The following is a 23886-nucleotide window of genomic DNA, read 5'->3' on the forward strand; positions in this document are numbered from 1 at the left end:
GCAAATTCACCAAGGTCATAGTTTCAGCAACCTGGCACCACTGAATGCACAGATGGTGGAGCTAGAACAGGAGGTGAGTGAAGAGCAAAGGGATATGACAGATGGGGGGAAATCCTGATCCTGGTTCCTCCTATCAGTGAGAGTTGTCACCGAGCATCCACCACTGAAGTCAGAAGCCAGTCCACCATTCTCGATTCTCCTTCAAATATAGTGCGTTATCAAGGGGTATCAGGCCCACAGCCATCTATGCATCTCTTTGGCTTATCTTCTGCTTTTTTCCTTTGCCCTGGGCCCTCTGCTCAGCTTTCACAGAACTCTGAATTCCATGACCATAGGACAGCTCACTTTGTGTCAGAATTGTTTTAGTGGTGGAGTTAGGTGAAGCCGCCAAGGACAATGCTCCAGTGGCACAGTGAAAAACTCCTTTCACCTATCAGGAAAGAAGAATGCTGCTATGGGGAAGTGTGGGCCCACTGCTTCACGAGCTCTTTCATTATTTTCATAGTTCAGTGCTGCGGATTGAACCCAGGGCCTTTGCACTGAGCTACATCCCCAGCTTTTAAACATTTTTTATTTTGAGACAGGGTCTCACTAAGTTACTAAGTTCCCCAGGATGGACTGCCCATGTGCCACCACGCCCATCTAGCAAAGTATAATTGTAGCCCCTCAGTGATGTACACCTATATGGGTGTGCACTGTATAATTCTTTTAACCTATCTGTACGCTTGGAAATTTTTATAAAAAGAGGGGACTTTTTAAAGATAATGAAATTTGAGTACATGAATCATTACTCTGACTTTGACACTTTTTTGGAGTTTTTATTTATTTATTTTTTGGTATCGGAGATCGAACTCAGGACCTTGCGCTTGCGAGGCAGGCGTGGTGCTCCTGAGCTAAATCCCAGGCCCTGGGTTTTTATTTTTTTATACAATTTTTAATGGATTTTATAAAAGAGAGGTAGGGCTGGGCATAGTGGTCCATGCCTGTAATCCCAGCGTTTGGGAGGCTGAGGCAGGAGGATCATTTCGAGTTCAAGGCCAGACTGAACTACATAGAAAGAATCCCAGCACTAAGGAAGGCTGAGGAGGAGTATTACAAATTGGAGCCTAGAGAAATTTAATGAGACCTTGTCTCAAAATAAAAATAGGATGCAGTTCAGTGTGAAGACCTTGGGTTCAGTACTCACTACTGGGCCGGGGTGGTGGTGGGGTGGTGGTGGTGGTGGTAGTGAGGTAGAGGTAAATGAATTAAGAATATAAAATACACCGAATAAATATTAAGTATTATTAAGTGTATTAATGGTGCTACCTAAATTAATTCCATTGAGTGCTTTCAGCTTATTTTCATTTTTGTTGGTGTATGAGCTTAAATACGTATCTTTTTTTTTTTTAGTTTTTTGAGACAAGGTAGTCCAGACTAGCCTCAGACTCTCTACGTAATTTCTATCCCTGTGCCTCACTTTGCTTGTTTCTAAACTGTGAGACTGACTCCAAGCTCGCTTTCAATCCTCATTGTGTCTAGAGACGTCTTCTTGACTTTACAATTCTTTTTCCCGCAAAGCCTTTTCGTAAAACTACATTTCCCAAGAGCGTCCGTAGACGCCGATGTCGCGCAGCACTTCGTCATTCCTCCGCGCCCTTTATACTCATTTCTGCCTGCGAGCCACTTCCTTTCCTTTCGGTGGCTCACGGTGGCAAGATGGCGGTGCAGATTTCCAAGAAGAGGAAGGTGAGCCTATGGACCTGAAACCCAGAGAACTGCGGCGCCGCGCGGGTCCAGGACTTCTCGAGGGTGCCACAGCGAGACCTGAAACTCCGTGCCTTGCGCTGAGGAGATGTTAAGGCCTAGAGTTCTTGGGGTCCGCGGATGGCCATGGATTGAGTGCGAGGCCCGCGCCGGGTGAGCGCGGTGTGGCCGGGGAAAAGGATGCGGAGTTGGCCGATTTCGCCTCGCTTATCCTGGCGAAGACGGTTGTGAGCGTTTCCTAGTCAACACAGTAAACGTGTAGTGTTTTGAGGCTTCAGCGGTCAGAATCTAGTCTCAGTTGATTGCATGGTCCTCTGAAGAAGCTTTTTCGGTTTTAACTTTTTGTTATTCCATGGGAGAGAGTTGTGTAGAAAATATTAGCTTTTTTTTTTTAAAAGCAGGAAAAATTTATTGAGAGATAGTTTCTGTCTGAGAGAGACAGAAGGGGGTTTGGACGGTGGGTTGCCTCGAAAATATTAACTTTAAAAAATAGTTTGTCGTTTTGTGTTATATATTGATGTTAAAGTTAAACCAACAGGACTTGACCTAGGGTTTGCCAGTCCAGTCCACAGGTACATTAAGGCAAAATGACTGGGATTCTTGTGAATTCTTGTCTAAGAATCTGAAGATTGTATTTACAAGTGAGAATACTCCTAGTTTTTCACTCTGGTTCTTTGACAAGTTATATTGTGTTCTTTCAGTGCCAAGCGAAGTGTCAATATGCTGCTTTAGAGTAGCTTTTTATGTTGGATGTGTAAGTAAAAATAATTCAAACCCTTCAATGAAGAGATGATGACGAGTCTGACTTGGAAGTCCTGTCTTTGTCCATGTGGCCCTACTCTGTGCTGCGTTCTGTGACACCGGTTAGAGTCCTGGTCCGAGAAACTTCCTAAAGATGACCTAGAGGCATTTGTCTGAGAAGGGTTGCTGCATTCCTGTTGGAACAGGGGTCAGGGGTATTGGAGCGATTGGTGGGGTTGCTGGAGGTGGTGAGTTTTGATCAGTTGATGGGAAGAGTAAGCTTGCAGGCAGGTCCTTTTTTTGTTTGTAGTTTTTGAGATTGTCTCACTGTGTAGTTCAGGGTGGCCTTGAACTGATGAACTCTTGATCTTCCTGCCTCAGGCTCTGCGCCCAGCCCATGTCCTAATTTTAAGCTTTTTTTGTTTTTATTTTTTTGTTAGTTTGTTGCGGATGGCATCTTCAAAGCTGAACTGAATGAGTTTCTTACTCGGGAGCTGGCTGAAGATGGCTACTCGGGAGTTGAAGTTCGAGTTACACCAACCAGGACAGAAATCATTATCTTAGCCACCAGGTAAAAACTTACTTAACTAGCCATCACCTATAATTGTTGTCTATACTAAAGTGGTTTATTTTATATAAATTTAAAGGGACAGATACCCAGGGAATCTGGCCTTGGTGAATGTAGTTGTTTTTAAAAAGCTGTTTCATTTTATCATAGTTTCTGTAATCTAAATTTCATACTTTGTGGCAGATGAATGAGATTTTGCTGCTGTCATAAAAGCAAGACATAAAGTTATGCCTAGGATTTTGTGAAAGTCATGAATTGTCCCATTCTCCCATCCCAGGACACAGAATGTTCTTGGTGAGAAGGGCCGAAGGATCCGTGAATTAACTGCTGTAGTTCAGAAGAGGTTTGGCTTCCCTGAGGGCAGTGTCGAGGTGAGTAGTCTTGGATTATGCCAGAGATTATCGTGGACTTGGAAGTGACCCCTCAGAATGGGATTATTTCCTCATATCAGTGAGTTACAGATGGATTGATATTTTGTTGCATTCTTTAAGCAGTGGGCTTTGTATAAGCCTGTTCAATTTCTGTTTAAGGATTTTACATAGGACCAGTTGGCTACCCCACTGGTGTGGCTATAGCAGTATCCCGGGGTGAGAGTGCAGTGAAGAATGGTTCAACCTGTGTCACTTACTGTGTGCCATGTAAGATGCTTGTGGTGATTGTGCTGGATGTTGAAAAGAGTGGTAAAGGTTAACATGTGCCTTGGTTTCTTTAAAGCTTTATGCTGAAAAGGTGGCGACAAGAGGTCTGTGTGCCATTGCCCAGGCAGAATCTTTGCGTTACAAACTCCTAGGAGGGCTTGCTGTGCGGAGGTAAGTGTTCTGAGACTTGATGGTTATGCCTTTTTTGCTGTGGAACAAAATATGATGTGTCTACTGTTTGTTAATTTGGCAAATAAGCACTTCTTGACAAGATCATCTATTCTCTGAGGTTTATGACAATAAGATACTGTGCTGGCTGAATTGATAGGCTAACAAGACTAGTGAGGAAGATAAAAACCGTAAAATGGTCAGTGTTATAATGAAAAAAGGTTCTGGGTGCTTTGAGAGTAGAATAGAAAATAACTGCGGGACTCCTTGGTGAGGCTTTGAAAGGTCCCTGTGGTGAATTGGCAATAGGAATAATTCAGCTGGTTACTGGGATTGTGTTAGTGTATCTATGAGCAGCAGACCTGCTTTAGCTCTTGTAGAATATCACAGAATTTAAAACAAAACAAGTTAAAAGTTGTTCAGATGCATTAATGTATTCATTCACTCAATTGTTGAGCTGCAGGAAGGTTGGCTTGGTAGGGGTGAATAGTGCAAGCAAGAACATATAGAAAAGACTGCTGACCTTGAGTGCTGGTTTCATTGCCATCACCTGGGAATGTATTAGAAATAAAAACTGTTTCTGCCCAGAATCCATTGAAGGGGAAACTGGTAATGTGGCCCAGCAATCTGATTTTTGCACACAACTAGTTTGACTTTTGAAGTTCTGAGACCTGAGAAAGTTAATAAACTTCTGGCCCTTGCGTCTTCCCTCTTTTAGGTGGGGGTCATTATACCACCTCTCTGTAAAGTTTGAATTAAATGAGAATGTTAAAGGGCCTGGAGGTGATCGTTAGCTGTCCAATTGGTATCTTCCAGGTTGTAAACTAATAAACGAGTTGGGAGATGGAGTATGATGCTTTAAAGATCAGCAGGTCTGTAGACCTAAATGTTTTCCCAGCACTCTTAATATCAAGGTAGCCAGGACTCTAGGTGTTGGGGTTTTTTGTTTTTCGTTTTTACCTGGGGATCGAATACAGGACCTTGTGCTTGCCAGGCAGGCCTGGCACCACTGAGCTACATTCCCGGCCCTTTTTTTTTGTTATTTTAGCCTTTTGAGGTGATTATTTTTTGGTTTTGGTTTTTATTTTGAGACAAGGTCTTGCTATGTAGTCCAGGCTGGCCTTTTAATTCACTGTGTAGCCAAGGCTAGCCTTGAACTCATGGTGATCTTCCTGCCTCAGTCTCTTGAGTGCTTGGATTACAGGTGTGCACTACCTTGCCAGGTTTTCTGAGGTGATTCTAATATGCAGCCAAGGTTGGAAAACACTTGGTTAGAAGGAACTTGACATCAGTTCCCTGGGGAAATTAGTTTAAATTTGAGTTTGAGAGGAATAGAAGAGAATTGCCATTTCTGGAGCAAAACTGGTCAAGTTACTACTCATAAAGGGATCACTGAAAACAGTGAAGACCAAGTCTTATTTTTGTTCTTAAACTTGGTGGGGTGTATAAAGCCTGTCTTTGGTAATAACACAGGTGGATCTCTTCTTCCAAAGGGCCTGCTATGGTGTGCTGCGGTTCATCATGGAGAGTGGAGCCAAAGGCTGTGAGGTTGTTGTGTCTGGGAAACTCCGAGGACAGAGGGCTAAGTCCATGAAGTTTGTGGATGGCTTGATGATCCACAGCGGGGACCCTGTTAACTACTATGTTGACACCGCCGTGCGCCATGTGCTGCTCAGACAGGGTGAGCATCTGGGAATGCATGGGGTGAAGGGCATTAGCAGATAGGTGTGGTTTTCCATAGGTACATCAATGTTTGGGAAAATGTACCTTGGAAGTAGCTAAGCATGTTTGTACTCCTTGGGTTTATTGATTGAGCTGCATGGGCCAAAAGAATTGTGCTCCTGAGATAGACTGATGGATGGTTTGCTCTTGTTTTAGCCATCTGTGTACCCTTCAGTGATGACACGATGACGAGTCAGAAAGGTCACATCCTGCTCTTGGTCCTTGTCAGTGCCATGTTCTGTGGTGCTGTGCGTGGGTTCCTTTTGCAAAAGTGTCCTGCTTATTGATTGATTTAGAGGCATTTGTCTGAGAAGGGACCAGATCCAGTAGTGCTCTGGTAAACTACTGTTCTCTTCCATCCTGTTGTGTGGAGTGACTGGTGAAACCCCAGCTATGTCCTAACTTACTGTTTTCTAGGTGTGCTGGGTATCAAAGTAAAGATCATGCTGCCCTGGGATCCAAGTGGTAAGATTGGCCCCAAGAAGCCTCTGCCTGACCATGTGAGCATTGTGGAACCCAAAGATGAGATCCTGCCCACCACTCCTATCTCGGAACAGAAGGGTGGGAAGCCAGAGCCACCTGTCATGCCCCAGCCAGTCCCTACAGCATAACAGGTTTGTCTGCAGGAGCTGCTGCTTTTTACTTTCTGTTAATGCTGGGATTCCATGCTGATAATAAGCGCTTGGTGAATAAAATTGGATTCCACTTGCTTTACATGGGAGAACGCAAGTTGGAATAAGGGCCCATGATTCTGTTGGGCTGGGTGCTTGCCTTTGTTTTCTTTCACTGTCCTTTTACTGTGTTTGAAATCATTTTCCTTTGTCACCCTTAATTTGCTCAAACTTTTCAGGCCTTTCTTGCTAGGAATTATTCTGTCCTCTTGGAGCGCCCTTGAAACCATGACACTAAGCCTCTGGTATGCAATATATCCGAGGTTATTGGTTTGTTTCTTAGGCTCTGTTGTATTTTATTAATCATACGTGGGTCCCAAGAGGGATTGTATATGTACTCATTTGTTATATGAACGATCTTGATACTCAGGAAGTTTCTCTTACTATTGTGTTTTATTTGGTTTCAGGGCGTTCTTGGCAGCAGTATCTGAAAATGGAAGCTGCTGCATAAAGACATTTAATAAATCTTATATAAAAACATAAGTCGTATTTGGACTGTCTCTTCAGTGTTGAGACTACATTTTGTTGACCTGTGCAGCATTACTTGCCCTCTTTAAGATATATTTGTGATATTTGCAAGGGCCAGAAAATGGAAGGCCTGAGCAGAGGAAACCAGAAAAATACCTGTGGGATGGTGAAGGCTCATGGTAAGCCAGCACCTCAGTTTTCCTGAAGTTCAGAATTATAGGATTAGAAGAGGAATTTGGTTTTGGTGGCTGAGGATTGTGCCTAGGGCTCTGCACTGAGGTGCAGTCCCAGGCTGCAGAGGGATATGTTTAAGATTGTTTTTAATCCTTAGTATCCCTAAAATATAAAGGGAATTTGCCTGTGCCATTGTGCTTAAAGTTCAGAAGTAAATTTGCTTAAGTAGTACAAAGTTGTCATTAGAACCTACATTCCTAAATCCTATACTCTTAGCCATTATACTCTGGAAAACTTTTTTACAACCATGTAAATCACCTATCTATAGGTGTAGGTAGAGGACACCTATAATCTTAGAACTCAGGAGGATCCCTGCAAATTCAAGGCCAGCGTGAATTACGAAGCAAGACCCTGTCTCAAAAACATGTAAATTACCTAGGTTTTTTTTTGCCATAATGTTTGGAGTATTTGCCACCAAGGTATGTATTTTGTAAGAAATTGGATGCTCTTACTTTTGTGGAACCAGTGAAGGACAAACTGACTTGAAAAATCCTACAAGACTGATGATAAAAGTATTCTGATTGGTCAGAGGACTTGCTAAGGACAGCTGTCATGCCAATAGGTGGCTGCACCACCTAGTGGTGATGCCATCTGCCTGGTGACAAACTTGCTCTGCAGACTGCCTGGTCTTTGGTTATTTGGTAGTCTTAACTAGACTCCTCTGCACCAGGATAGACAAGGCACATTGTGTTTGTACACTTTTACACATGGTAAGGGTCTTAATATTTGAGAGAATAAATTATTTGGGGAACACATTGCAGAAGTATCCATGCTTTCCCATTACCCTGTATTAAATGCAGCATAAAATTTATCATTGTAGCCATTTTAAGTGTATACTTGGCGGGAGGGTACTGGGGATCAAACTCAGGACCTTGCCCTTGCGAGGCAGGCGGTGGAACCACTGAGCTAAATCCCTAGCCATTAAATGTCTACTTCTATAGTGTTAATATATTCATTATTGTGTAGTGGATCTCTAGAACTCATCTTGCAGGTATGTCCTCCCTTTTTGAGACTTTCATGTCTCTTCAGGCTTATCTGTTGGTAAGGGATTTGTTCTAAAACCCCGAGGATACCAAGGTCCTCAGATGGCTCAAGTTTCATAAAATGGCATACATACAGTTGTACATAATCTGTGCACATCCTCCCATGCACTTAAAAGTCATCTCTGGTCAGTACAGATCCAAACCTAAAAAAAACTCAAAAAACAAAAGCCTAATTCCATTTTGGAGGCTGAGGCAGGAAGATTGTTAGTTTAAGACCAGTGTAGGCTACATAGTTGAAGACCAAACTGGACTGTATGACAAAACTTTCAAAGAAAAGCTGGAGGTTGTGGTATGCACTGTGACCCCAGCACTCAGTGAGGCAAGAGGATCACAGGTTTTAGCCTAGCATGGGCAACTTAGTCTCTCTTAGCTGAAGATGGACCCAGTGCAAAGGCTCTGGATTCAATTTCCAGTTCCAAACCCCCCACAAATTCCCATTTGTGGCTGGTTGAATCCATAGACCCTTCAGGTGGGAAGAGTAGTAGACTCATCAGAATTTTCTAACCACTGGCATATTTAATGTATTAGTGACCTATTACTGGGCTCAGTGTGAGTTACTTGATTTATAGTACCTTGTGGCTAGGAACTAAAGCCTGAAAATGAATGTAAAAATTACATTCTCTAGTGTTGCTTCTAACTCTGGAGTGATAACTCTGGGAAGCGTTGACAGTGAGCTGACAGATGACTGCATGGTGTTTGGCTTCAGCAACTGCCATGTGCAAAGTGAATAACCGGTTCGTATGTGTATTCCCAGATATATTTTTGTGGTGTTGGGCCTTGCACTTGCTAGACTAGCTACCACAGAGCAACATCTGCAGCCCTTAGTTTTTAAAATTTTTTTTGGTTTTGGTCAGGGTCTTTCTAAACTGCCCAGGCTGGCCTCATGCTTGATCTCCTAAATAGCGGAATTATAGGCATGCTCTCCAATCCTGGCTTCATCCCAGATACTTCTGAACTTGTTACAGTATGCAGTAGTTCACTTGAAATAGGACTTTTTTTCTTCCCAGTTCTGGGGGTTGAAACAAGACAGAGCTATTTGTAGTGAAACTTGAAACTGATTTGAGCAGAGTATTTGTTGAAAATGAAGATAGGCGAGATTACCTAAAGGTCATAGACTTGGTAGAGTCAGTTACAGGTCTTCATTGTGTATGTGTTCTGATCATTAAGATTTGTAGCAGTTGCTGACAAATGGGGATCTCAGGGCCAGGTGTGGTGCACACCTACCTATAACCCCAGCACTTGGGAGGCTGAGGCAGGATCATCAGGCATTTGAGACTAGCCTGAACTACATAGCAAGACCCTATCTCAAACAAAAAATTGGGATCTCAGGAACTAGAAGCTGATTGGGTTGCTCTTGAGGCAAGGAGAAAACACCTAAAAGTGTGAGATCTTGGCCAAAGACCTAGAGGGCAGGTGAGGATTGGGAACCAAAACAGCGCCATCAGTGTGGAGAAGCACAGAATTTTAGGGAAAAGGTTTGGAAAAGACCTCTGCCCTTTCTGTGGTGCTAATCTCTGCAGACTACATACAGTTGATAGCCCAGGTCAAGGCAGTGTGGATTCACAACCAGTCCACATCAGTTCCATCTCTGCCTCACGTCTTCTATGTAGAGTTCCTAGCACAGTGCCTGACTTAGCAAGTACTGTACATGTGCTAGCCTTTACTCAATTATACCACATAATTTGTGTTATATATATTGTACGATGAGAAGCACACCCGAACTGAGATCACATTTACTACAATAAAGCAATTACTGGAGAAACCCCAGGGCCTCCACTGAGCTACATCCCCAGCTGGTTTTTATATTGAGACAGTCCGGCTGAGTTGCTCAGATTGCCAGGCTGGGGCTGGGGATTTAGCTCTGGTTCCACTGCCTTCCCTGCAAGTGCAGGGATCTGAGTTCGATCCCCGGTACCCAAAAAAAATACTGCCAGGCTGGGCTTGAATCTGTGATCCTCTGCTTTAGTCTCCCACAGTGCCGGTACTACAGGTTTGTGCCACCAGGACCAGCAGTAGTTACGATTTAATACTGTAACTTTACGTTTGTATTTCTCTGTACTGAATTGCACCATGTACAGTAAGTTTTTATGAGTTTTGATAATTTTTAACTTTTTATGAGTTGTATATATTTATAGTAGTAAATGATAAAATAGGTCATATTTTATGCATTCATGGCATACTGAATTGTTCTGTATTTCTAGGCTATACAGTTAATTTGTGAGCTTTTTTCAAATTGTCAAATTTTTTTTTAAAAATCCATGTATAAGTGGCTTCATGCAGTTGCACCCTAGGTCAAGGGTCAGTTGTACTTAAGCATGTACCTTCTTGGATACCATTAATAGCCAACCTTGTGGTAATGGCTTCTCCTCATCCTGACTGTAGGGGCCCCGACCACAGTAGCCGTGCTTTCTACTTCTACTGGAAGATAGACATAGACTTCAGCCGTTTACTGAGCCTTATTCCAGTTTCTATTTAGTTACTGTACTGAGCTCTAATGTTGGCTCTGTATATTTTAAGGTAGAACCTGCCACCGTCAGCAGAAAAACATTTAACATTGAGGGTCAATGTTTTCAATCTCAAAAATCATTTTTTTTTTACTATTTTCTTCCTCTGGGGTGTATTTTGATACTATTTTTATCTACCAAACTTTACTGTTACTAATTGAAGCTACATAAGCAGCAGGATAGTGGTGAGAATCAGATAATTGTTATACTCCCAGAGCTCCTGTAGGGTAAATTCCATTATTAACCACAGTTGACAACAGTCTACCAGGGGAAAAGGGTTTGAGAAATGTAGGACTTTCAAGACATTCACTTCTGATTTGCGAGCAAGTAACCTGAGACACTAGGTTGGAAATGACTTAACTTGATTTTAGCCCCAGTTCTGAAATTCAAATGAAATCATTCCTCTGCTGATCAGCCCCATATTGTACTAACAGCTTGGCCTTGCCAGATGCAGCTGGGCCTTTGTCCACCAAGTAGGAAGTGCCACTTCGGTAGATCATCCTGCCCTCACTGGTGCATCACCCACTGCTGCCCCCATGAGCAGCCTGTGTCTGCATCCCTTTGCGTGGTAAGCAAGAGAAATGAGTGCTAAGTTGCGTAGAAGGCAGAGCTCCTCTGATCTTCAAGGGTGTTTTTGCTTTTCGAAGGGAAGGGAAGGGAGTGTAGGCACTGCAATAAGCCTGCTTTCCTCCTAGGAGGGCCCAGAGGAGATGGATCTTTTGCTCACTTTTCCCCTCAACATACTAGGAAAACAGCAAGATTCACTGGGTGCAGGACACCCCCTTTTGTGTTTGAATCATTTTATGAGTAATTTACAGAGTAATATAAAGTGGTAGAAATAATCATAAATTTGAGCAGGTATTCAAAAGTATTCAAATTTTAAATATTCAGGTTTTAATAAGTACTAATCACATAACCAAGTATCCTAAAAACTTCAGGGTTTATTATTTTTTAAACTCATCTTTTTTTTTTTTTCTTTTTTTGATACTGGGAATCGAACTCAGAGCCTTTTGTTTGCCAGGCAGGTGCTATGCTACTGAGCTACATCCCCAGCTGAATTTACCTTTTAAATGGATGAATTTTATCTCCATAAAGTTGTCAATCTATGAAAATACATGTGTGAATATATAAGTTAAAACAGCAAACAATCTCCTTGTCTTGAAGGTAATGTACACCCAAAATAAGCACTGTCCCTTGAATGTAATAAAATACTCAACTGCCACACAACATAGTCATCTCGTACCTGATTCCAGGTTTCAAATACACCCCTGATAGGCTCCAGTTAATCCCTGCTTCTGATTTTTGTTTGTTATTCACTTGGAAAATTTTGATGACTAATTTTGTTGAGATGCCAGCCATTTTCTTCACTCCATAATTATGTCATTTAATTTTTAGATTTACAAAGGTAATTACAATGACCAATCCATAGATTTAAAAAAACTTTTCTAGAGTACATTTGTCCTGACTACCTTTGTGGACACCTGCCTTCACGTGTCCCTACCTACAAACTGTCATATATGGTGTTGCCTAAGCACTATACAGATGAAAGAATGTTGTCACAACACCCTTTAGCAAAACAAGATGATCCATGTTTTGCTTTGTGACTGCATTCATTTTCTCCTTTGCTAAGTGTGAAGTGATCGCTTACCAGTTTTTTGGGGTTTTTTTCCTTTGTCATGGGTGGAAAATGAGAGACTTGAATTTCTTTTTTTTTTTGGAAGAACTGTTGACCTGCCAGGCAGCATGTCACTTTGTGCCACCAAGGTTTAAATTCTTAAATGATGTTTTCAGACTTCTGAAAGATGATAGAATACTTTGGAAAATACAACAGGGAAACTGAAGAATGATGTAATAGTGATGGTCTGTTTGATGACTGTCTTCTATCTAGGCAACACAGACATTCTTCCGTTTCTTACTAAGTTTTGTCTAGCGTAGTTGGAAGATACTGAAAGGAAGTAATTTTTAGGGTAGTGTGGTGGAAATTGTTCTAGAGAAAAAATTAGTTCATCAAGATCTCAAAATATGTTTTAGATTTATGAAAGAATCCAGTGAATACATTGCTAATTGCAAGATAGACTGATTTTCACTCTTTAAAAATATAAGTAAATTTTCTCATTGTCCTAAGGAATCATAGTCATTAAATACTCAGTTCTTAGAACTGCTCAGAAAATATTCTCAAAACTAGATTTAGGTCCAGTGGCTTCTGATGTTATACCATGAATTAAGCCTCTTCTCAGCTAGGAAGTGGATGGCAAACCTGTGGCTAAGGGGTCCGTTCAGGATGTATGGTGTGGCTTCCTGGAGAATAACAGGCCATCCCATTCAGGAGGCAGTTTGGAGGTCCGAGGGGCAGTGGACTAGAAGCCACTATGGAAGCCCTCCATAGATAGTCCTTCTGTCTTACCAGTAGTCTTAGGAGACAAGAACACACAGGAGTGTTACTTTGGCTTATGTTCCAGTGAGCTTCCCTCATTGATTTAACATTCTGCCAGCCTGAACTGTCCCATTGCCCCATGGGACAGTCATGCATATAGTACCAAACTGCCTTACCTCTTCTGCCAGATGAGTCAACCAGCAATGAGAAGAATTACGGCCCTGCCATGAATGTGTTACACCATGTCTCCCTGCAGCCAGCTGGAGACCCCTAAGGGTAGGGATATAGCCCATCAGGCCAGGATTTCTCATGGTGGAAATGATAGTAGCGTCTATGTAACAACTGTGCTACACTGAACAGCCTCAGCTTAGCTAAGCCTGGGTGAGGCAAAATAGAGATTGCAGGCTTTGGAAGCAGTTGGGAGTCATAATTGAATCCTGGCACTGCCACTGCTTACCATCCCAGTGACCTTAAGCAAAAAACTTTACAACTGCTGAGTCTTCATTTGTGAGGGCAGAGGCATATGACAGTAGTGGCCTACCTCACCGGTATTAAGAGATACAAATTCAGGAAATTTGATTTAATGTATTCAGCAACTGGCCTTATTTCAGGCACTGAGGGACACAGGTAAAGCTGACACCTTTCCTACCTTAAGGGCATCCTGTGAGTGTTGGAAGATTACAGGTATCACATAGAAGGGACTGGCTATATGCTGGGTGACAGAAGAAGGGCAGTGGATAAGGAAGGGGCACAACAGAAGTAGACAACTCAGATACAGGACATTGAGTGTGCCCAGGGAGACAGGAAAAAACAGCATCTGCACAAAAGAGGATTTGGGACACAGCATAGGGGAAGTAGGGTATTTAGCCTGGCACACAGACGTGTCCAGCCCAGATGAGATGCCCATATCCTTGGAAAAAGCTTGCCCTGAATGTGTCCCCATCTTTTTCCTGTGTAGGAAAGTAATCTGGTGCCTTTGCTTTGTCCTGAGTGCTACTCATGGGGTGGGACAGGCGGGTTCAGTGGGGTTGGGCCTCCACCCACCTCCCTCCCACTGCTGCCATTATCAGCTGTGCCCAGATGGTCACAGGCTCCCTAATCTGGGATAATCGATGGGTTGTAGCTCAGCTGGGACCTGGGCCTTTGTGCCTGGCTGTGATGGACCAACCCCAGCTGGAGAGACCATGCAGACAGGGCCCTGGGGCTTTGGAAGATGGGGAGGGCTGTGGTGCTGGCCTTGGGTTGGAGAGAGATGCCAGGAGCAGATGAGACTCCTCTTCAAAAGGCAATCTGAGTGCAAATGAGCGGGCCCCTGCAGATGGCCTAAGCCAGAGCCTTCAGGCCACAGCAGACCCGAATGGCTCAACCTCAGAATCTGGTGTGTTTTGTTCCCTTCTGAACTCACCCCTTCCTATACAGTTTTGTCACTGCCCCTAGAGCTCCAGGCTACATTATAAGTGTTTATAATGGCATCTCTGGCTTATTTCTCACATTGATGTTGGGGATCTGGCAGGTCTAGGTACACAGCCAGGGTGGCTAGGTTCTTAGAGGCTTATGGCTCTGTCACACTCCACCCAGCATGAAATACTTGTTTTAAAAAAAAAAAAAAAAATGTCCATATTGCTCTTTTAAAGTAAATGAGGTAATGGGCATGCTATGGCTGAATGTTGGTGTCCCTCCAAAATTTGTATGTTGTTACCTAACACATGATGTGGTAGTATTAAGAGGTGAGGCCTTTGGGAGGATGTGATTAGGTTATTTCAGAAATGTGGGCAGAGCCCTCTTAGATGCATACTCTTAAAAAAGGCTGATGGGAGCTGCCTTGCCCCCTTCTGCCAGGTGGGTACACAGCAAAAAGTACTGCTTACAAAGCGTAGCCCTTAGGCAGTGATCTGGGACTGGCAAGCCTCTAAAATTGTAAAAAATAAATTTCTGTTCAAAAACTACTCAGTCTAAGGTATTTTATTACAGCAGCCCACACAGACTATGATGGTAGGAAAGCATTCTGTGAACATTAAAAGCTGGGAGCAGATACTGAGGATTGCTTCTCCAGGCAAAGTGGGGCTGAACTGGGACACAGACCCAAAGTTTGAGCAAGGTTTTGTTTCTACAGGAAAGGGGTCAATAAGTTATGGGGCTGTTTGCAGGAAGAAGGGAGCAGAATGGTGTGCTTCAGTTCTCCCCACCTCCTGGCTCTGGACGTCCCTGTCTTAGTCACCTGCCTAGGCTCTGGACAATGGTGACACAGCCATGGGAACTGGTGCAGCGCTGCAGGGATGGCTGGGCTTCCACCTGCCCACTGGTGGGGTCAAAGGTGAAGACTCTATTGGTGCTTTCCCCATGATCATCCCGCCCACCAAGGATGTGGACCTTCCCGTCACACACAGTCACTCCGCAGCTCTCCTGAGGGAACAAAGAGAAAGGTACATCAACTCTGTGGTCCAGCTTGAGGCCTACCTGGCCACACCAGATAGTAGAACCTTGTCTTACAAACTGCAGACAGGGAGTCTGGATGGCAGGACCAGAGACTGGGTGGACCTGAGGTTAAACTCTAGCTTGACCCTTTAATAAATGGATGGCCCCTTTGAAGCAGTTTATGTGCTCTGGGACTTAAGTCTGCTCATCTGCAAAGTTTAAAGGATAACAGTACCTTCTTTATAGGGTTCTCATCACAGCTGATGATAGGGTTAAGTATGTAAAACATTGTACATAGTGCCTGAAATAGACTACTCTTGGTCTTAGTTAAAAGGCTGAATCTATAATGCCTGGAATGTAGTCAGCATATAGTTAACAATAATGATCCCTACCACCACCATCTTAGGATCTCAGACTCAAAAGCCAGAAATCTCAGGCCCTTGGGAACACTGAACATCAGAACTGGCAAGGAGGACCTCCAGTCCAACCACATCTCTACCTAGTCTCTCTGGGGTAAGTCAAGGTAAGGAAGGAAAGGAACTATTGGAGCCAGAGACTTGAGGACCTGAGCTTCCTGTCTGCCCTCACTGGGTGGGGCTGAGAAATATAGCAGGGTCTTTCCCCATCACCAATTGCACAGTAAGTTACCACATGGTGGCCTTTAGGGAAGGAGAAACTGCAAACCCCCACTCAAGGCTATAGCACTTGGGATTCTAGGTTCTGGTTTAATATGGCCTAACTGGTGACCTTGGGCCAACCTCTCTAAGGCCAATTATCATTAAGGACAAAGCTAGAGAACTATGTAAAGTCTGCTAGCATTAAGTCATGCAAGACCCACTCCTTCCAAGATCCAGGGCCTTAGAGTGGGTTTGCTGTCCTGAATGGACCAGTGCCTGGGCCATGCTCTGGAGCCTCTACTTACCACAGGGCTGGGGAGGACAGCTGCTTCCCCCCAGACATCTGTGCCAGGGTCATAGGTGAAGATTTTGTTCATGAGGCCCCCCACCACATAAATGGTGTCCTCAAGGGAAACAGCCTCAAGACACCGCTGTGAGAAGGGTGCTGGCGAACGCAGGCTCCACTGGTCTTCCTTGGGGTCAAAGCACTGCACCTGGGGGCAGGAAGGCAGTGATGGTGAAGCCTGGATCCCCAGCTGCCCTGCTGCCCATCTCCTGCCACCTCTTTCCCCAATACCACCAGTGTCTACCAGGCCTGAGCTAGTGTCTGAGTCAGAGAGGAGACCTACTGTCCCTGCCCTGAGGTACTCAACCTAGGTTCTGTTTTTTGTCTCTAGCCTCTGGATGCCCTTTGTAAAAAGCCTTATTTTTCTTTTTTGTTTGGTACCCAGGGATTGAACTCAGGACCTTGTGATTTCGAGGCAGGGGTGGTGCCACTGAGCTAAATCCCCGGCCCATGCCTCCTCATTTTTCAAAGTCCAGCTCAAATGCTGCCCCATTTTAAAGCCTTTCCTGGTGTGTCCACCCCTCCTTCCCCACTGCAACAACAGTCTCTCCTTTGATGGAGGATCATAGAGCCACCTCATATGAGATTAATCATTGGAGCACACAGCAAGCTGGGAGAGATAACGTGACCTGGGATATGGAGGTGCTCTCTGGATGTCCCCCGTCAAGAAGCATTCCTGGCTGTGTGCAATGTCAGTGTCCTTCTCTCCTGGTGCTTGGGGTCATGACTCCATTCCAGCTGAGATGTAGTTACACAGCTGTTCACAGGCCTCTAGGCTCATGGGTGTTTATGATGCCCTGAACTCTTTTCTGATGGTGCTTACCTTGCTTGGCTGCATGCTCACCTTTGCTCCCTGCTTCAATTTTTTCCTTGGAGACCGCCCCCCTCCCCGGAATGGCCTATAACAGATCAGTCCTGTGTGGGATGGTGCGAAATGGGGCCCCCACCACTGGTGGCCCAAATCCAGCTCTAGGAAGGTTGGCTGGAGAAATGAGGTCAGAGAATAAGGAGGGGTGAGGAATCCTAATTTGCAGAAGATTTGGGTTCCAGGACCACAAGTAGGGAAGAAGGAAGAAGCTGCCATGAAGATTAATTTCTATTCATAAAAGCTTAATTGTCTGACACGAGATTAGCAGACTACAGTTCATCTACCCAGTGGAATATTACAGACACTGAAATGATCACTATGAAGTTCAAATATATGCAGAAAGTGCTTATAAATGAGACTAGAAAGCACAATACAAAATTTTAAAGCAAGAACATACAATTAAAACAGAAAAAGCCAGGCGTGGTAGCACACGCCTGTACTCCCAGCACTGGAGGCTTCCAGTTCAAGGCCAGCCTGAACTATAAAATGAGAACTTGTTCCCCCCGAAAAAAAAGAAAAAGTGGAAATCAATTCAGTGGAACCCTGAAAGGCAATGTACCAAAATGTTTATAGTAGTTACCCTTAGATGGTGGGAGAATGGAGTCTATGGATGAATTTTTTATTTCTAAATTTTCAAAAAAGCAATTTTTTTTTTGGTACCAGGGATTGAACTCGGGTCCTTGCTCTTGCAAGGCAGGCGGCAGAACCACTGAGCTAAATCCCTGGCAAAAATGAGCATTTTTTTGAATGCAGGAAAAAAGTTTTTTTGGAGGAAAAACTTTAATCCTACCCTTTCTCTTGCTTAGTTTTAAAAGTCTATGAGGGGCCAGGGATTTAGCTCAGGGGTTCCACCGCTTGCCTCGCAACCGCAAGGATCCGAGTTCAATACCTAGTACTAAAAAAAAAAAAAAAAGAAGACTATGAGACCCCATATGGATGGCACTGGCCCAAACATGGGAGTCCAGAAGTGCTGTTGGCCCACTGTGAACTTAAGGCCATTTCTCTGAATTCATTTCCTTGCCTAAAACCTGGGGGTGACTCCTTGTCTCTGAAAATGGGAATAAAGAAAAGGAAGAAAATTAAAGAAAAATTAATTAAGTTAAATTAAAATAATTAATTTAATTAAATTAGGATAAAGAAAATTAAAATAAAAAATTAAAGAAGGAGGAAGGAAGGAAACTAATTGCCCAGGTCTACGCCTAGCGCACAGTAGGCGCGTCTGTTTGTCAGCAGCCTCCAGTGCCCCTTCTGCACCCCCAGGCCTGTGCCCACCTTGTTGGTGTTGACACCATCCTGCCTTGCGCCCCCAATCACGAAGAGCTGGCCCACGCAGGGCGCCACCGCCGCAGAGCTCACGGCCTCCAGCAGGGGCGCAGTGGCCACCCAGGTGTTGGAGAAGGGGTCGTAGCGCTCCACGCTGCTCAGCCGCCTCAGGCCATCGAAGCCGCCCACTGCGAACAGCTGCGGGTGAGGACACAAGCAGAGAGGCACTGGGAGTCAGGGCCATAGGCATCTTCTTGGCACCTCTGCTCCAGTCTGCAAGCATAGAAACTATCTCTACACTTGCTTCGGGACCAAAACCACCCCGGGAGCATTCCAGCATTGCCGCACCTGGGTGGTCACTACCCAATTACAGAACCCCCCTCAGCTGCTTCCTCTGCTTAGCCAGAGATAAAGAGGCCAGTCCCTAAAATGGGTACTGAATGTGGATTAAATCTGTAAATACCTGGGACCAAGCTGATAGTTAATAACAGCTAATAGTTTTTATTAAGGGTTTACCACCCCACTAATTGATTCTAAGAAACACTTTGTGTTGCTGAATTCAGGATGTAGGACACAAAGATAATCAGAATTCTTTGTCCTAAGTGGCACTGAAGATTCAAACCTGGACTATTTGGCCCGAGAGCCCACACCCTTAACCACGACTAGGCTGTACTAGGCTGTAATAAATGGCTGTTACTGTTAGCATTAGCGTTATTATTTCATCTTGGGAAAGTCCTTTTCCTCTTTTTGGGCTTCACATTCCTTCTTACAAAGAGAGGGTCTTAGAGGGACTTCCCCCAGGACATATCCGCCCTAAACCTGTGCCTCTGATCTAGGGCAGTGGCTGTTGAGTGTGCCTACCTGCCCCTGCACTGCCGCCATCTTGTGTCTCCACCTGCCCTTGTGCAGCGAGGCTACCTTGATCCAGGTGTGCAGATGGGAGCTAAACATCCACACATCCCGGCTGTTGATGTGGCCTCCTAGAGAGAGAGAAGCAGCTGTTGTCCCCAGACCCTCTTGCTATCACCAGCACACCCAAAGCAGCCAGAAACACAGGCCCCAAATCCAAAGGCGGGGTTAAGAACAGGATTTTTCCTTGGGCTGGTGTAAGACTGGGCCTGTGATGCAGCCACTACTATGAATGAGAGAAAAAAATCATCTGAGGGGTTTTGAGGGACAGGGCTGCCAGTTTCAGGCAGGAGCTGATCTTCACTGGGTATTTTGTGGTGGGTGCTGCCTCTGTGCTCAGGGAAGGGTATCTGTGCTTGGGGGTGGGTGTCTACTATGATACAAATAAGTGCAAAAGGTACCCAAGACAAGCATCAGGAATGTTCTGGGGTCAAGGGAAAGCTAAGCCATCATCTGCACAGGAATGGGGGAGGAATACAGGGTGACCAGTAATCTACACTTCTGTTTCCACCTTCATGATTTCATTTCTGGGCCCACCCCTTCATGAAGTATTGGGATTACTACCGCCGGGCATGGTGGCGAACATCTATAATCCCAGCACTTGGGAGGCTGAGGCAGGGGGATCACTGGAAGGTGGAGGCCAGCCTAGGCTACATAGTGAGTTCAAGGCCAGCCTGAACTACATAGTGAGACCCTGTCTCAAAAATAAAAATAAAAAAAATTTTAAATGGGGCCAGGGATTTAGCTCAGTGGTTCCAGCGCCAATCTTGCAAGTGAAAGGTCCCAAGTTCCATCCCTGGTACCTCCCCCCAAAATATTTTAAATGAAGTATTAGGATTACTATACACAGATTTCATATAGGAAACCTGAGACCATTAATGACCTGAAGACCACATGGCCTTTTATCAGAGCAAAGACCAGAATCTTACGCCCTGAAGTCCAATACTGGTGCTGGCGAAGGACACAACATACCACACCAGTGATTGGCTCTCCAAGACTATATACCATTTCAACCAATAACTGTAGGTTCTCAGGAGTCCCGCCCCTATCTGATTGGAGGGGAAATAAATAGTGTGCTGGGGTGGTGGTGGTGATGCGCCAATCCCATGGGGCTCCTGCTGTGGTCCCACCCTCACCAGAAACGTAGACGTCATTGCGAAGAGCGCAGGCAGCGAACTCCAAGCGTGTGTAACCAGGCAGGCTGGGCAGAGGGGTCCAGCGCTGGCTCTCTGGGTGGTAAGCATCAGCAAAAGGCAGCTTCAAGAGACCTTTGCGGTCACAACCACCGATGACCACAATCACTTCAGCAAGATCCATGAATCTGATGTGGGAATAAACTCAGTACCTATTGACCTGCACCCAAGTGTGGCCTTTTTTTCACCCCCTTGATGACGATACTATACAATCTTGTTGCCCTTCCACATCCTTCTGCCTAACTACCCCCAATTCTTATCACTTCCAACCTTCCCTCTGGTTACTAATAATAAGGTCACTAATTCTTACTCCATTGTATGTATGTACCTCTAAGTTACAGAAAAAAGAAAAATTTTTTTCTGGTACAGGGGATCAAACTCAGGACCTTGGTTCCACCACCTGCCTCGCAAGCACAAGGCCCGGAGTTCGATCCCCAGGACCAAAAACAAACAACCAGACCAACCAAACAAACTCAGGACTTCGCATTTTCGAGGCACACATGGTGTCACTGAGCTAATCTCTGGCCCAGAAAAATTTTTTTAAAAAGCCCTTACCTAGAAAAATCACCTCATTTGGGGCCGGCGATTTAGCTCATTGGCACCACGCTTCAATCCCCCATAAGAAAACAAACAAAAAACCTCCCCCAACACAAAACACAAATAAACAAAATTACATTAATCCTTATGTGCATTCTATTAGGTAAGTCCTATTACCTCTTTTACAGAGGTGAAAACTGAGGCTCACAGATCATGGCTTGCCAAAAATCATGCCCAGGAATTTTTTCCCCTTCTGATCCTCATGAGTGGTAGGCAAGCCCTCTACCACTAAGGGGCATGTCCCCCACTCCTCTTTTGTTTTCAATTTTTTTTTTTTTTTTTTTTGGTACCGGGGATTGAACTTGGTAATTTTCATTTTTGATCTTGCTAAATCAACCAGGTTGCCTTGAACATTCGATCCTCCTGTCTCAGCCTTCCCACTAGCTGGGATTACAGGCGTGTGCCATCCCATTTGGTCACGCTGTTTTGTCTGATGAATCAACCCTCTTCATGGCATTTTTCTGACCTCCATCACCAATTGCTAATTCTGCTGCCTCCCTTTTATATCCATTTCCTAAAGCCATCCCTTAATCATTAATTCCTCTGAACAGGGCTATTCACCCTTTCTGTAAAGCATCCCCCACACCCTCCAGTCTTCTGACCTCACCAGATTCTCCAAACCTTTTAGCCAGCAGTTTCCTAGTTTCTTCAATAAATAGCATATTCTTCGCCCCAGGCCCTGTGCTTAGTGTCAGAGATACAGTGGTTAAGACAGTGTCATCTCTGTCTTCTGTCCCTGGGTGATGACGACCAATTTGGATTATCCCACTCATTGTTTGCTGTCTCGAGTTTCAGAGGTGGAATAGTCGTCTCATTTCTCCCCCTATCCTTTCCTAACTATATCCCTTACTAGTCTGTGAGCTCCCCGAGAGCAGGTGTCTGCAAATCACTCGCTCCAGGACCTGCACAGAGCACTCAAATTATAGGTAACAATAAGAGAGGGAGCTTGTGCCAGGTGTGGAATCTCTCAAGGGCAGGAAGAACTCCCAGGACCAAGCTTATGCTATATTGAATAGATGACTGAATTTCACTGAAGCAGTGCGACTAAGCGAATTAAGAGACGGTGACGGAGTGGGTAGGTGGTTGAATAACTGTAGGGCTGGTGGAGGGCGGCTGTACCTCCGCGGCCGGGCCCGCAGTGCGCAGGCCTCTCGGCCCAGGATGAAGCAGGCCCGGGCCTCGAGCAGCAGGGGACGGCACTCGCCGCAACCCTGCAGCAGCTCGTCGGCCTCCACCTTCTCCAGGAAGTATGCCGGTGCCAGCAGAGGCAGGCGCACGTGCTCTAGCAGGCGCCTCAGCTGCCCGCGGCGGGCCGGCGCGTCGTGGCGCACCCAGCGCATGGCAGCCTCGAACACGGCCTCCTCGCGCGCCACGCCCAGTGCGGGGTCAGCTAGCAGCGCCACCACCTCCTCCGGGGGCAGCTCCAGGAAGTCCGTGTGGTGCGCTACCTCGGCAAAGGCCTGGCGCAGCACTCGGCCACAGCTCTCGGCCAGCGAGGCAAGCGAGAAGGCGGCGGCCACGCGCCGCAGGGCCAAGCTGTTGGCGGCGCGCAGGCGGCCCTCGAGGAAGCGCGCGCAGACCCCCCGCAGGCCCGCCACGCCCAGCCGCTCGGCTAGCGCCAGCACCGCAGCCGCCTCTTCCTCGGCGCGCAGGCGCACGCCCGCGCCGTAGACGTAGTCGAGCACCACTGAGAGCGCCGCCGCCGCCGCAGCCCCGGCTGGGTCAGCGCCGGGCCTCTCGGGCGCCACTGTCACCACTGACGGCCCGGCCAGCCCGCGCTCCGGCCAGCCCGCTGTGAACAGGCTGCGGAAGTAGGCGCTGCCTGCGCTCAGTGCGGCGCGGTGGCACGGGAAGTCGCGGCCGCCGGCGCGCAGCACCACGTCGGTGAGGGTGCCGCTCGGCCGGTAAGCGTTGAGGGTCTGCAGGACGCGCTGCGCGTTGCAGGACGCCGCGCACGGCGCCTCGCAGCCCGGCTCCTGCTCCTCCGGCTTCGAGGCCTCCCGCATTCTGCCAGGTAGAGAACACAGACAGCGTCCGGAAATCCTGGCAGGGCCAGATTAAGGGACCAGAGGCCTATCTCATGGCACACCCCTCCCTGTATTCCTTATTTCGTTCATGTTTACATTCGTTCACTTACTCTTCCTTCCATGTATCCATTCCGTCGCCTTCTGGCTGTGATCTAGCCCGTGCCTTATCGCTACCTCCTTCCTCCCCAATTACCTACTTCATTCATATTGCTCTTTTCTTTTCTCCAGACTCGCTAAGCTTTTTCCCATCCGATTCTGCAAGAGACAGATGGTAGGCTCTCAAATAGGGTAATTTGAGGAGTCCAATAAAGGCACGATTTACAACGGTCTAGGCAATATTTAGGAACTCCCTAGAGCGCAGAGCCACGTGGATCAACCACAGGAAGCCTCTATCTCTATACTGTGAGCGGGAAGGCAGGGAGGTTACAAAATACCAGTATAGAGAGGGTCCTGTGACATGTTTTCGGGCCACCCCAGAGTGTCATGCATGTGTGTGTGCATGCATGCATGCATGTAATAACTACTTCCTCTCCATTCTGTCTTCTGCAAACCTCCTTTAGTTCTTCCTCCTGACCAACCCCTGATTCTATTCTGTTCATTCCCCCCCATGCACACACACAAACACACACACACACATACACACACACACACACACACACACGGCACAGTCAGTGCTATAGTAGGAGCCCAATACCTATTCAAGGTCGAGTGAACGTATTAGATATTTATTGTGACTTACAGTATTTCTGTTCCAGGCAGTGAGCAAGACAACCA

The 23886-nt window shown here is 45.8% G+C and overlaps 2 protein-coding genes and 2 non-coding genes across 5 annotated transcripts; 3 read left to right on the top strand and 1 right to left on the bottom strand.

The window, feature by feature from the left end:
• Positions 1–1581: 1581 nt before the first annotated feature.
• Rps3 (ribosomal protein S3) lies at positions 1582–6737 on the top strand. 2 transcript variants are annotated; one of them, XM_004863227.3, is made up of 7 exons: positions 1582–1728; positions 2928–3058; positions 3333–3426; positions 3770–3864; positions 5355–5542; positions 6001–6197; positions 6662–6737. In XM_004863227.3, the coding sequence occupies exons 1-6, from the start codon at positions 1699–1701 to the stop codon at positions 6192–6194; spliced, it is 732 nt and encodes a 243-aa protein (XP_004863284.1). In that variant the 5' UTR covers positions 1582–1698; the 3' UTR covers positions 6195–6197; positions 6662–6737. The 2 variants fall into 2 exon arrangements, with proteins under 2 accessions (XP_004863284.1, XP_087068080.1); XM_087211954.1 differs by lacking the exon at positions 1582–1728 and adding an exon at positions 1882–1899.
• LOC147828052 (small nucleolar RNA SNORD15) lies at positions 2523–2669 on the top strand. The gene has a single exon (XR_015451518.1). It is a non-coding gene; the product is annotated as a small nucleolar RNA SNORD15 (small nucleolar RNA).
• LOC147828053 (small nucleolar RNA SNORD15) lies at positions 5753–5898 on the top strand. Its single transcript, XR_015451517.1, has one exon. It is a non-coding gene; the product is annotated as a small nucleolar RNA SNORD15 (small nucleolar RNA).
• A 7946-nt stretch (positions 6738–14683) lies between the features above and the next one.
• Positions 14684–23106, bottom strand: Klhl35 (kelch like family member 35). Its single transcript, XM_004863225.4, has 6 exons — positions 22205–23106; positions 20432–20616; positions 19248–19366; positions 18396–18584; positions 16215–16403; positions 14684–15280 (listed from the first exon to the last, which is right to left on the bottom strand). The coding sequence occupies exons 1-6, from the start codon at positions 23089–23091 to the stop codon at positions 15092–15094; spliced, it is 1758 nt and encodes a 585-aa protein (XP_004863282.1). The 5' UTR covers positions 23092–23106; the 3' UTR covers positions 14684–15091.
• Between the last annotated feature and the right edge of the window lie 780 nt (positions 23107–23886).

Source organism: Heterocephalus glaber, unplaced genomic scaffold, assembly GCF_053883595.1.
Source record: "Heterocephalus glaber isolate CG9 unplaced genomic scaffold, H.glaber_assembly_v1.0 deba00001428, whole genome shotgun sequence".
Lineage (NCBI taxonomy): Eukaryota > Metazoa > Chordata > Mammalia > Rodentia > Bathyergidae > Heterocephalus > Heterocephalus glaber.